Below are 15,469 nucleotides of genomic sequence, written 5' to 3'. Positions count from 1 at the left end.
TTCTCTGCCTACAGGTCCCTGTTAACTCTAAGTAAGAGAAGTGCTGCTTAGTCCCACACCTTTACATTTCTTCTATAAAAATTCCTCATTGGCAAATACCTGCCCAACTCTCTTTTGAAACTATTTATGATTACCTTTAGGTTGGGAGCTGAGGGATTTGAACCTACAATCATAACCCATTTAACAATCATTTTTAAAAATCATTGTCAAGACAATTAACCAGCATCCCCCAAACTAGACATTTTACACTGATGCATGATCATTCATGCTAGGAGCTGGGTGAAAAAGTGCAAATAATGCCAATTTAGAGACCTTTGCTGGAATCAGAGTTGGATCAGCTGAGTGCATGGAAATCTCTTTCTGCTCTCAGTACGTAATGATCGGTGTGACAGCAGCTCCTGTATAAGAAAGCTCATCACATCCATGCATGAGCTGTCTTCGAGGAACGACCACACCATGCCTAGGAACAAAGCTGAGTTTTTCTGTGCTCTCTTCCCCTCTAGCAGGATACATGAACATCAACTAGCCACAAAACGACATGACCCACTATCACTCGTATCTTTACATACAGATGAGGAAGGACACCAATTTGATTGGGACAACACATCCATCCTAGGACAAGCCAAACAGAGACATGCACGAGAATTCCTAGAAGCATGGCATTCCAACCGGAACTCCATCAACAAACACATTGGCTCCAAATCAATCGACCATCCCCTGAGAAAAAGAACAGGAAATGACATCACCAACCCAAGGAAACCTAATCAGATAAATAGAAAGCGGGACATAACACCAGCGCTTCGTCGGACTCTCACTGATGATGTTACCTAGAATGGTGACGAAACGTCTGAAAATGAACCTTCCAGCTCAGCGAGCAAACTCAGATCCAGAACCTCAACCTGAGCTACAAATCTTCTCAAAACTCTCTACTGTGAATCTTCCAGGAATCAACAACATCCCAATTAATTAAGGTCAGAGCAACCATGTGAATACACACACACACACACACACACACACACACACACACACACACACACACACACAGTAGAATGGTTACAACTGCATGTACACACAGACAGGTGCAAACACACAAATAGGCAAGCAGCCTGTTTTTAAACTAAAAGCTTGCAGCTGTATTGGAGAGGCTGTCACAGTGAATAAGCTGGAGAAAAAAAATTAAAAACAGAAAATAGAATCTAACATTTAAATATTGTACATGATTTAAAAAGTAAAAAAGAGAAGTTGTTAACCAAGCTTCATTCAATGATCCTGTTTACACTGAACACACTCAGACTGAAAGTAACACATTTATTTTGAGGGTCTGCAAATCTCTGCAAGCCTTCTGCATATTGTGGTTGCTACCTGTGCCCTTTAGAACTAAAGGTTTTTTTTTCCCTCCACGGAGTAGTCCACACACTTTTGTACTGAAGGCTAAATAGATAGTTTCCAGTTTAACATTCAGTTTGGAGGAAAACTTAAATTGCTGGAGAAACACAGCAAGTTTGGCAGCATCTGTGGACAGAAAGCAAAGTTAATGTATCGAGTCTAGTGTCTTTTTTTCAGAACTCAGTATATTTTTTCTTCTATTCATTTGTGGGATGTGGGTGTCACTGGCTGGCCAGCATTTCTTGCGCATCCCTCGTTGCCCTTGACAAGGTGGTGGTGAGCTATCCTCTTGAACCACGGCAGTCCTCCTGCTGTGGATTGACCCACAATGCTTTTAGGGACGGAATGCCAGGATTTTGACCCAGCGACAGTGAAGGAATGGTGATATATTTCCAAGTCAGGATGGGGAATGACTTGGAGGCGTTGGTCTTCCCATACGCCTGATACCTTTGTCCTTCTAGATGGAAGTGGTCGTGGGTTTGGAAGGTGCTGTTGTAGGATCTTCGAATTTCTGCAGTTTACTTTAAAATAATTCACACTCCAATAGCCCCACACCAAATTGTGACAAATTGCACGCCAATGACTTTCAGTCATTAGTGAAGACGACCTTGGAAATCAGACCATATCTGTAGCCTTCCGACATGCGCTCCTCTGAAACATGTTGAGCTGTTTTACTTTGATAAAGCTGTTGGGTAAATACAAGTTCTTATTGTACTAGATCAATTCCCAATAGTCAGAAATTGAATTGGGGAATTATCAAAAGTGTCCAGGTCTATTGCACATGTGGCTAAGTCAGCGTGTCGATGTTCAGTTGAGACACTGACTTTAGCCATGTGATAAAGCAACTGGTGTTCCAAAACCCCACTGTATACCTTCTCCAAGAGCTTAATAAGGTGCTTTCATTACAGGAAGACTGACATTCTTGTAACCGATGAAGCCAGCCTCCGAGGGTGCTACAACAGCCACCCTGATTTAAAAATTTTACCCAGCAAAAATTAGGAGTGAGGAGTGAGAAGTTTAATCAGTCTAGTCTCTGACTTTGCAGCTCTCACTATAATGCTACCATTATCACCAGGATCTCTCCAAGTACGCAGCTTTCCTCCCTCTACACTTGTCTGGGCAGGTGTAGTGCAACAACAGTCAAGAAATTTGTGACCATCCATGACGAATCTACTTTGATAAGTGTTTTTGTGGATGAACTCAAGTTATCTTTCCTGTGCCGTTGGCAAAATCTGACTGCAGGAATGTACCAAACATGCTTCAACAGTGCACTTCAATCACATGGCTTCTACTTCCAACATAGTAGGAAGTATGAGACATCATCAACTGCAAAAATCTTTGGGTCATACAGCATCCTGACTTGGTCTTACAGCAATGCTTTTTCTAATGCTGCTGAGGTCCATCATCATAAAAACAGAAAAGAATTACAAAGATAAAGCCCAACACCACCTTCCAGAGGGATGATAGGTAGAGATTGGTAATGAATGTGACCTTGTCAGAGTCATCTACAGCCAAATAATACATTTGAAGAAATGTCTCCTCTTCAAAATAGGCCTAGTTAATATTTGTCATCTAAATCACTACAGCCACTGTCCATGAGGCAAAACTCAGGAGTGTGACAAAAACTCCCCACTTGCCTGGATGAGTGCAGTTCCAACAACACACAAGAAGCTTGGCACCAGAAAAAAAATCAAGCAGCACTCTGGATTGACCCCACTTCCACAAACATCCATTCCCTTCACTAAATGCTCAGTAGCAGCGTACAATATTCAAGATGTACTACAGAACTTCACCAAAGCTCCTCAGACAGCTCCTTCCAAACCCATGACCACTTTCATCTAGAAGCACGTGGAAATACTACCATCTACAAGTTTTGATCCAAGCCACTCAGCACCATGCCTGGGTCTAAATCCTTTAATCCCCTCCCTAATGGCATCGCCTCAGTGGCTCAAGGCAGCAATGCTTCTCAAAAAGGTAAATAGGGACAGGAGACAGCAAGCAATGCCTACACCCGATCAGTGAATTTTTAAGAAGCTACAGTTCAAATGGTGTCAAAGAGACAGTGTCGAAAGGAAGGGAGTGACAGACATGATTCTTTGAGTCTGTTCTCTGGGTCAGGGCAGCAGGAATCGGCAAAGTATGTAATGCTCCACTAAAAGTCTCAGGTTTTCTTTAGCTCATCAGTCTCTTACAACATGAACACAAATGATGGTTCCCAAGGTGATCGTCACCTGGCAGAATATTTTATCCTTTCTCCCTCTAATGCATCACAAAGGTGAGCAAGATTTCCCTTTTTTCAAGGGGCTGTGGTCTCTGTCAGCCTCATCCTGAGGTTGTTCAGCTTCCCAGCAGGGAGTGGCATTGTGGTAATGTCACTGGACTAGTAATCCAGAAGTTCAGGTGAATATTTTGTCATCTTGAGTTCAAATCCCACCACAGCTGATAGTGAAATCTGACTTCAATTTAAAGTAAATGTTGAAAATCCATGAAAACTATCCACGCAAGCAGCATCAATTGGTACTCTTTAGGGAAGGCAATCTGCCATCTTTACCTTGTCTGGCCTACAAGCTGAATTTTTGACTGCCTTCAGGCAATTAAGGAGGGCCAATAAATTCTGGCACATGCTACATACCATGAACGAATTAAAAAAGAAATGCCGAGTCAACTACCAAGAGCTGTCAACTATTTAAGTGAGAGTCAGATATATGTCACCCATTCATGCAGTCTAATGGGTAGAATAGAACAGAATAGAATAGAATATCCTTTACCGTCACATGCACTCAAGTACAAAAGTACATGAGTACAGTGGAAAGTTTTACAATGTAATTTCTTATGATGCCATGTACAAGCACCTACATACAAATCCTTGATACAAAAGAGGAATAAAAATGAAAAGTAGTTGCATTACTTAACAGTGTTTTAAAAGCAAGTTAGAAATAAAACATAGTTAAAGGATTGACATTACAGTCAGGTAAAAAAAAAATGGTGCAAACACTGGTCAATTTGAATATTCAGCTGTGCTCATAACTTTGTAATAATGATCTGGCACAGGCTGAGTTAGCCAAGTGGCAACAGAGTTACTGTACAGTGAACGACATCAAAAGGCACCTAAGCAAATGCCAAAGGTTCTGTTCCCTACCACAGAACGGGAAAGTTTGCAGTTGGACCTGTGGTGCGTGGTAAGTGATAGATCTCAGCAAAGGCAGCTTTAGTGCCACTGGGATTTTCTCTGAGCTGGGAAGTACAATGTGCCACGTTCCATCTCCTGATTTCATTCTGATTATTTGCATGAGCGTGAAGTGATGCATTTTGGAAATGTAAACAAAATGGCACAATTTTGAAAAGGTATGATGGTTCAGGAAACAGATATTTCATAGTGGTTGCATCCACTAACCTTTGGCTGTCACAAGAAAAATTGGTAAAGCTGCTTAAAAAGCACGGCTTGAGAATAGAGGCTCAGTGGAGAAATGCAGGAAAGTAAAGTTAAAACGTCATCTATCATGGTTTAAACATGCCCTAGGAGACTGCGGTCAATTCTGGACACCACATTTTCCAGTGGCTTGAGGTTAGGAATTGGGCACTGTCAAGGACCGTAGGGGAAAAAAAAGGTAAACAATACTCAAAATTATCCAACCACTTTACACACTGTCCAAAATGTTCTCCTTTCTAGCTCCACAGCACACTTACTAATTTTTACAATGCATTTTAATTTAAATATCAATTTCAACAGAAAGCTACTTAAACTTTCAGCAAGTAACTTACTTCTGTAGAAATTCTTCCAGTCCACATATCTTCAAGACAAAGTTGTCAACATTTATGCCACTGAGGTTGTCGTAGATGTAACAGAGAGTCTGATAAATGACTAGATCTACTGTGGAGCCCCCTGGAAAACAAGGCAATGTCACAACCAGTGATCAATTTGTATTTATATTCAACTTTTGACTCTGTCAAAGATCCCTTAAAGGAGTACTCTCAAACAAAAATTGACACTAAACCATAAAGAATACGAAAGGACAAGTTAAAAAAATGCTTTGTCAAAAGAAATAGATTTTATTGAGCATTTTAAAAGGTGGGGAAGTAGAGAAATGCAGAGTTTTAGGGAGTAAAATCTTGATCTTAGAATCCAATCAGCTCTCTGATGAAGGGTCTAGGCCCGAAACGTCAGCTTTTGTGCTCCTGAGATGCTGCTGGGCCTGCTGTGTTCATCCAGTTCCACACTTTATTAGCTGAAATAGCAAAATTGAAGGCATGACTGCCCATGGAAGAATAAAGGAAATAGGGCAGGGCACAATGTCAGATTTCTAAGAAGGTTGCAAGTCTAGATGAGGTAACAAAAGTAAAAAGGGGCAAAGCCTGTGAGGAATATGATAGTGAGGGACAGAAGTTCAAAATCAGGGGTGACTGGTGATCTCGCAGCAGAGTTTTGCAAATGTTTGTAGACGGTACGAGAGAAGACCACCAGGAGATGGGACATAATAAGGATGAGGGTCATAGTAGCAACAGATGATGTGAGGTCAGGGCAGAGACAGGCGATACTACAGAAATGGAGCTATGAAGATCAGCGGCTTTACGACTCTTACAACAACGAAACAGAGGAAAACCCCGAAGTAAGGGCTCTGGAGCCTATATCATATGTGTCATTGCTCAGAGACACACCCGTCTGCACTAAAATCTGTAAAGAGCAGGTTTGTTTTTAATCTAAGATGCAAAAATATTAGAGCTCTTTCAGTGTCAGATTTTATCCTGCACTAATCTGTCAGCTCATTGAATATAAAAGGTGCACAGTTTGCTCCACATGATATGAGCGGAACTGGGATTAAGCAGCAGTACATCTGATACCAGTGATTTGCGAGGCTTTAAGCAGCATGCACTTTCCATTAGTTAATACACATTAGAATGCACAGGCAGGGAAAAGCCACAAATGTTTGAGTGATATATTAGCTTAGCAGCATATTATATCATTACTGATGAATCAATTTAGATAGGTGGAGATAATGAAATTCTAAAAATGCTTACAAGTCTCTCCTTTACTCGGGAAACTCTCCTTCTAAATGTCGTTAAGCAGACGAATAGATACATGTAGAATAAATTGACAGGTCTACTGAAGCATTTCAGTTTTTTTTGTGAACTTTTGGGTGTTAATTTTTTTTCACTTGCACTCAACCATTTCAGTAACCTCTTCCTTGGCAGCTGCCTGAGCAGGTCATCACCTCTTGCTATTTGAAACAAATTAAAATGCTAATTCCTTGTAACAGATTGATTGAAAGGGAACATTTATCGTATAAGAAATTCCTTCTCCAGTATTCTCCTCTCTCCTGGAGGGACTGTCATGCTGGTGTAAGGTTCAATGGATGCCAGCTGCCATTCGATATCCTACACAAACTAGCCTATCTTCAACTGTGAGCTGAGATCAAGTATCTAGACAGGGTGTATGAGTGTGGGGCTATCAGGATCAGGATATGTTCTTTCCTGATCTGACATGTACCCTTCATCACCTCAGACCAGCCGTCATGACAGGAAATCCCTTGTGATTTTCCCACCTTAGACCAGATGAGCAGAGACAATAAGATTTGCTCTTTGATTAGCCATGTCCCTGGCTCAGATTGGCTAACACCACACATCGAAAATCAAACTTGGGAACTTTTCAGTTATATGGCTGAATGGGTTGATTCACTAAAGCACTGAAATTGGTGCCTGTAAGAGGATTGGGCCGTTCTTTAAGGTCGCCTCTGTGGCTAGATTATGGGGTAATGTTTGTAAAGATGCGATAATAGAGAAATCATGTTGTAATTGGCAGTTAATCCATGCCAGCAGTGGTTTGGGATCATTGCCAATCCAAGCAGATAAACAGTAAAATGCTGTCTTGTTCTGGCCTCGGAGTTGTCTGCATCAAATTCATCTGAGGATAATGCACAGTGGGAAATGTTTAGCAAAGGCCAGGCTCCTCCAAAAGGGAAAGAGGAAGATTTATGCGCATCATTGGCCAATCTCCATTTATAGATATTGATGCCTTGGTCATGAACAGTAATGAGAGTAACCCAAAAGTCAAATCAATAAGCGATGTATTGAGAGATCAGAGGAAAACTCAACAATAATTGAATGATGGCACTCAAAAAATTGCAAAGTGTATACATACTAGGAGCAGAATAGGCCATTTAGACCCTGCTCTAACATTCAATGTGATCACTGTTGATCTGTTTATTTTTCAAATTCCACATTCCCTTCAATTCTGTTAATGTTTCAGCCCTTTTCTAAACAAGAATCTATCAATTTGTGTCTTAAAAATATTCAAAGTCCCTGATTCCATCATCTTCTGAAACAGAGATCCAAAGTCGCATCACCCTCAGGAAAAGAAAAAAATTCTCACCTCTGTCCGAAAAGCGATAATAAATAGCTGAGCAACTTACATAAATAAATAACACATCACAGAAGGAAAGAAGAAAGTCAAACTCTGAGATATGAGTTGGAGGCAAACTTGTCGATGCTATTGATTTACAGTCTGATGTGAATCACAGGGTAAATACAGGTATTATCGGAGTCCAAATACAGGACAGCCTACAGAAAATGCTAAAAAGTGAAATGCTGCATGGAGTCTCCTGTAAATAAGTTCAGAGATTCAAAGAACAAATAAGTTCCAAGGTATTAAAATGTGAGGCTGGATGAACACAGCAGGCCCAGCAGCATCTCAGGAGCACAAAAGCTGACGTTTCGGGCCTAGACCCTTCGGGCCTGAAACGTCAGCTTTTGTGCTCCTGAGATGCTGCTGGGCCTGCTGTGTTCATCCAGCCTCACATTTTATTATCTTGGATTCTCCAGCATCTGCAGTTCCCTTTATCACAAGTTCCAAGGTATATTGTATTTAACTGGACAAAAATCATTCAACATTGAGCTTCTTTAATTTGGTTTCTCATTTATATAACAGAGAAATCTTCTATAAAACAAAAAAGACACACACCACTATACTCCGTTCAAGAAAATAACGCTTATAATCCTGGTTACAACCATCAGATATTTTGATTGAATAACTGGAATAGCTTGGGACCAAATCCAAAACTCACCGTCACATGTGAATGTAAGTGGCTCTGACAGACTGCTGGCTGATACAGTAACTTTCACACTGATGCCATCTCCATGTTGGTCATTCCGGATGACCACTGGACTCCAGATTAATCCCAGGTTTTTTGCCCCGTCACAGGTGTAGCTGCTTCGAAGTCTAGAGACAGAAAGAACAATTACTACAGGTGATTTTGTGGTGAGTTGTATGTGATAGCACTTCTGGATAGAGAATAAAAGAAAGCACAATTAGGGAGGACTCTCTTGTGTGGGATTGTCCTTCTACCTCTGAGCCAGGAGGCCTGGATTCAAGTTCTACCTACTCCAATGGGGTGTCATATTATGCCTGCACAAGTTGATTACAATATTCAGAAAGAACAATTAGACAGTCTGAATCTTTCTCCATTAGCCTTCACAATAGGATTTTTCTTACAGCTCCTGATTCCACAAAGCCCGCCCAATCTATGTGGAACAAGTCAGGAGTTCATTGGCATGGTCTCTGCTTGCCTGGATGGGAGCAGCTCCAACAACACTCAAGGAGCTTGGCACCATCCAGGGTAAAGCAATGATCTTGACTGATACCTCAACTAATACCTTCAACATTCACTCCCTCCACCAACAATGCACAGCAACGTACATGTTACCCATTGATAGGATGCACTGCAACAACTCACTATGGCTCTTTAGATAGTACCTTCCAAACTTCGAGATTCTACCACCTAAAAGGACAAAGATAGTACACATGGAACCACTACCTGCAGCAAGTGCCCCTCCAGGCCAAAGACCATTCTTACTTGGAACTAATATCATCATTCCTTAGTGATTATGGGCCAAAATCCTGAAACTTCCCTGCCAACAGCCTCAAGCATGTAACTACACCATATGAACTGCAACAATTTGAAGGGCATCCGGCGACCTTCTCGGGGGCAATTGAGATGGGCAGCAAATGCTAGCCTCTGCAGCACTGCCCACATCCCACAGACAGATTTTTAAAATATTGGATCATTGAAATCACAGATGACGCAGAATGTACAGATATTGTTAGAAACAATTTTAGTCTTTTAGACTATTAGCTTTGAAATTTTGGCATGGGTAATGTGGATCTTTCAGTTTCTGAGGAATTCCTTGGCACTGGTTTCAAGGTACTCAGTTCCTCTCCAATATTTTACACGAAAGACTAGTCTTCTTGTGTGGCCCTAGACAACTGAGTGCTGGCTGGAAAGATGCGTCATAATTGAGCATGATTACGGCCGTTATTACATTTCCTTACGGAAGAGTCATAACACAATGACTGAGTGACAGAACGTTATCTCATATTCTCCATCCACAGCTTCAGGGAACTGACGTTAAATGCCATATCCTCATTCTTAACCAGCTGAGATCACTTAATTCAATACAGACCAGAAATCAAACCCGGAACCAAAATCATATGATGCTAGTTTGACGTTGCCTTAGCAACCTGAGCTATCAAGGAAAGCTTCCTTGACAAAAACAAAAAGGGGCCACCAGCACGGGCCAGATAATAATGGAAACAATCTGGTGCTTGCTCATCTGTTGTTGATTTAATAAAGTTCATTTATAAGAAGTAACATAGCTATATCAAATCTCATTTGCTATCAAAGTTTCAAATGCATCTCACAAGATTAAATAAAATAGAGTAGAAGAAACCATCTATGAAGCATAGACACCAACATAAACTGGTTGGGCCAAATGGTCCATTTATATGAAATTCTACATGGGGATTGCAAATTTGATATTGGTGTGAACAGTTATTCTAGTTTCCACTTGAACTCCCTTCTTGCTCCGTAAATATGATTTCTATACAGCTCCTCAAATGAAGACGTGCAGAGTAAACGGATGCATTCTAGAGTTAAGGTTTCACATCCGGTGACTCTTCCTCAGAACTGATGGTGGCTGGGAAAACGTCAATTTGTATGTAGAAAATAGAGAGGTGGGTGGGGTAGAGAGTAAACAGTAAGATAGAGCCCAAAGAGAGAGAAAGGCAGTTGGACAGACAAAGAAGTTGCTAACGATTAGGCTGGGAGGGTGAGTAGTTGTTAACGGGGACTGTTAGTGACTAACAACAGGGGGTGCGTAATGGCAGGCTATGTGGTAACAAGGCCTGGTGTGTGGGGTGGGGGGCTGGGACATCGGAGAGCTTAGGCCCTAAAATTATTGAACTCAAAATTGAGTCCGGAGGGCTGTAGGGTCCCCAAGCAGAAAATGAGGTGCTGTTCCTCCAGTTTGCGTTGGGCTTCACTGGAACACTGTAGCAAGCCAGAGGCAGAGATGTTGGCCAGGGAGCAGGGTAATGCATTGAAGTGGCAGGCAACAGGTAAATTCCGGTGGACTCAGCTTTCACAGTCCCAGCTCCTGGAATTTAAAGCTGCATCTGCTTCTGTTGTCTTTTTATACAGGACAAGCGCCCTTATTTTTAAGCTTATTAACCATTTAAGTGTATGTTTAATGTAGTTTATTTTCATTTTATTTTATAGGTAATAAAATTTCTCTACCACTTAAGAAAACTTTGAAATTGGCTCTTTCAGTTTGAACTAGTTGATTAGGTTTTATAACTGCGTGCTATAAATAAAAATAAAAATATTTGTTGCAACTGACCCAAGGGGTTTTAAGAAGGGAGATCAATCGCCCTTCTACACAAGGTCGTAAGAGTTTACGTGGAAAGGACACAAGCTCAGTGGAATTTCAGCTCTGCTTATACCTATTTGTTCCACATTCTCAGTCTACATCGCTCCCTTATTTATTTTCAGCAACATTTTGAACTCAAACCATTAGACATTAGTGCTGAGGTTCCACGGTCTCTTCACCGATCGTCATGCACATCACCACTTTCCTGAATAGCGATCCTTATGACACATAGATGGAGACTAACAAATTGCTCTGATGAAGGGTGAATTTCTCTACGTCAGGATAACATACCAGCTAGGAATTCAATTAACCATTTCTGAAGAAGGGTCCTGACCCAAAATGTCAGTTTTCCTGCTCCTCTGATGCTGCCTGAGCCGCTGTGTTCCTCAAGCTCCACACGGTGTTACCTCAATTAACTATTTATCACATTCATAAAATACTCTTAACTGCCAGAAAGAGAAGACCTCAACCCAAGAGATTAAGGCTAGATTCCAATTTGGACCTTGTTGAAAAAGCATACTGTGCTCACCCAATAGTTCCAGTGCTCATTGCTAAATGTATTTTCACAGAACATCAACAACAGCTGCATCAATTGATTTGGAACAAGATATATTCTATACAAACTATCAGAATGAAATAAGGCATTCTATTCTGTTACATTACCCCACTGCATTGAAATCTCATTCCAATTTACTGGCTTCTGGTATTTCAAAATGATAAAACTTAATACCTTTCTCAATTTTTTCTTATCTTCATCCAGCAAGCTACATTCTTCTAAAATTAAATTATGATTTCATTTGACAATTAGTTATGGATGTGCTGCCCTTCTTTACTTGGTTTCTCAATAAAGGCAAACAAATCCTCACACAGAGTGAAATTTGGTCTTCTCTAATCATTATTTATATTTGAATTTCCCAATTTGATGCCTTATTTACTTGGCTTGATCTGAATAGTTGTACATTTCAACTTTTTTTCAAAAGAAAGTTCAAACGTCGAATTATTACGATTCTGATGCAAATTTACTCAAAAAAAGAGACAAATATATGCACGAGCAGAAAGACTGCCCTGCTATTCAAGGTCAATAAAGCAAAACAGTCTCATAAAAAAGATAATTACACATCCAGCATGTGACAGAACGCTGCAACCTCTTCATTCCTCTCTTCTGAAACCTCCAGCAGCTCATAGTTCCATGACTCATAATTCTGCTGCAAGGTGCCCTGTCGATGAAAGAAATGCAACAGTATTGCAACTGACAGAGAAATAAATCCAGTCGTAACGAGTAATAACTTTGCACTTAATTAATATATTCAATTGCAAAGAATAACCAGGTAAGATGGTATTAATGAGCATTAAAGAAACAGTTGCCTTTAGTTGTACGTGTCAAATTGCAGCTTAATGTCCCGGGGAGGCAAAATGGTGACGAGGGATCTAATATAAATGAAAGAACTTCATGCGTGTCACTGTCAGTTAAGGCAGCTTTCAGAAAGAATCAAACGGCTAAAGAAATGCTTAACAACAAAATTACAATGTTTCCCTGTTTCCACTTTTGTATCACAATAAAAGCCATTTTGTTCAGGCCAAAATCCAAGAAATATTAGTTCTTTGCACAAAGGTGCAATTTTGTATTAAGTCAAAAGGCAACTTGGTAGTTGTCTAACATTAAGCATAGTCAGCTATTGCTTCAGCAAGCCATGCCACAGGTAGAACTTTGACTTTGAGAGCTATGTTTGATCAAATAAAGGTTAAAAAACTACAAATAAGCCTTTTCATATTGTGCTAACACATATTTAATGCAATTGATGTCTCCTCTTTTTACAGTAGCTTCAGAAGCATTTATCCCATCTTTCATGGTAGTACCACACGTGATGGTAAAAATCAAAGTCCATAGAATTATGGGGAGATTGTTATAGGAGATGGAAAACAAACACATGACATGTTAAGTACGTATGAAGTCACATCAAAATGTGTTCGTATGCAAGTCAGAAGCAATGACCGGGGTCTACAGAGCATTACAATCAGCCTACAAAATACTCCACTGAACCATTGATCCAATGTGTTTTGTCACACTAGCCCAGTATGATCCACTGGAATCAACCAGCATCAAGACTTCACACTGTTTTCCATTAAATAGTGAAATGGTGCTAATACTCCCATTGTAGCCCGGGGGGGAAAAAAAATTACTCACCTGTCTGGTGATTCTAAAACCAAGGGCCATAATCTCATAAAAAGGGGTAGACAATTTAGACTGAGATGGGGAGGAAATTCTGCACGCAGAAGGTGACGAATCTTTGGAATTCTCTACCCAAGCACTGTGGAAGCTCAATCCTTATTTAAGATGGCAATTCATACAGTTTTCCGGTAGATAAGATGGATTTTCTGGAGACCGATGAAATCAAGGGATATGGAATAATACAGGGAGGTGTCATTGAAGTAGACAATCAATCTTGATCGAACTGAATGATGAAGCAGGCTGAATGGCCTTCTGATCCTTTCTTTAATGGTCTGGCCAGCTCATTATATTCAAGATCAAGGAAATAATAGAATTAACGTTTATAAATAAACAAAAATGTTGATTATAAATCACACACAGCTGCATTTATTTTCAAGAGTGATATAATTAGCAGCCATCCTATTTCTCCATTGAATTATGAGGAAGCTGATAGGCTGTCCACCAGTACAGGCATCACAATCAAGCTCAAGATTGTTATCCAGTAACTTCAAAACAATGTTGAATTGGTGGTTGAATTGCCCTCTCCCCACCCAACCATCATTATTAGCATTTCCTCATAGCTCTGCAACTTTGGTCTGACCAATCAAATTTGGGACTGTGCGTGTTTGTATTTATTTTTTAATGATAATGTACAGCATTTTAAGCACTTTGCTGAACAGATCTTTCTGCTTAAGGTTAAAACTCAAATAAGGTGACAGAGCGCAACGTAATTTTAATTTTTCTGTAACTACCTAAAGACAAGTAGCAATTCTGAATTTAAAGGTTACCATACTTATCTCTTGGAACATTTGTAGAAATGAATTTCATGCATATAAATTTAAACCTTCAGACAAAAGAGAAGGCTGAGTGACAAATCTTGAAGACATTTGCAAGCTTATGGTAGAGATAGGATGGACATAAAGAATAGATCATCAATTTGTAGATGAAGAAAACTCAGGGCCATGACAGTCACAATGGAAAATCAGGATGAGCTCCTTTAGCTAGAGAATGATTAGGATGTGAAGCTTACTGATGGGTAGGTAGGTTATGCTGACATTATACAGTTATAATCTCAATTGGAGTACTGCATACAGCTCTGGACACACTCGTCTGGATGCAAATGCTTTTGAGACAGTGCTGAAGAGATTTACAAAAATGGTTTCAGGAATGAGAACTTTTCATGGAGGACGGGCTGGGACTGTTTCCCTTGGACAGAAGACAGAGGGGAATTTTGATACAAGTTTCAAAATCACAAGGGGTCTGAACGGGGTGGGGAGAAACTGTCCCTGCCTGTCCTCCAGAGGACACAGTTTCAGGGTGCTTTACAAAATAAACCTTTACAGACACTAAGTGGCTCAGGGCAGGTTCGATTGAAGCATTCGAGAAGACACTGGAATGATCATTTGAAAATAGAAGCAATGTTCAGGCAATATAGTAAGGAAAGCAGAAGTATGGCACCAATCTAAAATGTTCAGAACTGGTGCAAACTTGATGGATCGAAGGGCCTCATTCTACACCATAGCAATTCTGTCGATACTGCAAGTAGCAGTTCAGGTGACTAACAATATGTAGTTGCATTAAGAGGAATCTGCATACACACAAAAGGAGAATATTACTCAACTCGAAAAGGTACAGAAAAGTCTGAAATTGATGTTATAGGGACCAGAGGAGTTTGTGTTATAAGGAGCTGCTGGATAGACTGGGACTGAAGCGAAAGAAGGGTGATCTTATTTAGGTTTATAAAATTATGAGAAGGTGAATAGCAAAGATCTTTTCCCCTTGGGTAGGAGAGTTCTAAACTAGAGGGCAGATTCAGAGTCATACAACATGGAAACAGGCCCTTTGGTCCAACCAGTCCATGCCGACTATAACCCCAAACTAAACTAGTCCCACCTGCCTGCACATGGCCCATACACCTCCAACCATTTCTTTTTCATGTACTTATCTAAATGTTTTTTTAAATGCTGTAACTGCACCCACATCCACCACTTCCTCTGGAAGTTCATTCCACACACAAACCACACTCTGTGCAAAAAAAGTTGCCCATCATGTCTTTTTCAAATCTTTTTCTTCTTCTCACTTTAGAAATATGACCCAAATCTTGAAATCCATCCCCGAACCCCAGCAAGAAACAGCTGCCATTCACCTTTCTATACCCCCCATAATTTTATAAAC

At 40.4% G+C, this 15,469-nt stretch overlaps 1 protein-coding gene across 5 annotated transcripts in view; it reads right to left on the bottom strand.

Moving 5' to 3' along the window:
* pik3c2b (phosphatidylinositol-4-phosphate 3-kinase, catalytic subunit type 2 beta) overlaps positions 1-15,469 on the bottom strand; it is a 218,279-nt gene that overhangs the window by 124,692 nt on the left and 78,118 nt on the right. For all 5 annotated transcript variants that reach the window (XM_048553065.2, XM_059653333.1, XM_048553064.2 and 2 more), the window contains 3 exons: positions 12,202-12,302; positions 8,445-8,599; positions 5,149-5,269 (listed from right to left, as the gene is read on the bottom strand). In XM_048553065.2, the coding sequence (XP_048409022.1) occupies positions 5,149-5,269; positions 8,445-8,599; positions 12,202-12,302 (377 nt within the window). The remainder of the gene's footprint in view (positions 1-5,148; positions 5,270-8,444; positions 8,600-12,201; positions 12,303-15,469) is intronic.

This window comes from Stegostoma tigrinum, chromosome 21, assembly GCF_030684315.1.
Source record: "Stegostoma tigrinum isolate sSteTig4 chromosome 21, sSteTig4.hap1, whole genome shotgun sequence".
Classification (NCBI taxonomy): domain Eukaryota; kingdom Metazoa; phylum Chordata; class Chondrichthyes; order Orectolobiformes; family Stegostomatidae; genus Stegostoma; species Stegostoma tigrinum.
This window is presented reverse-complemented; position numbering and strand designations above follow the sequence as displayed.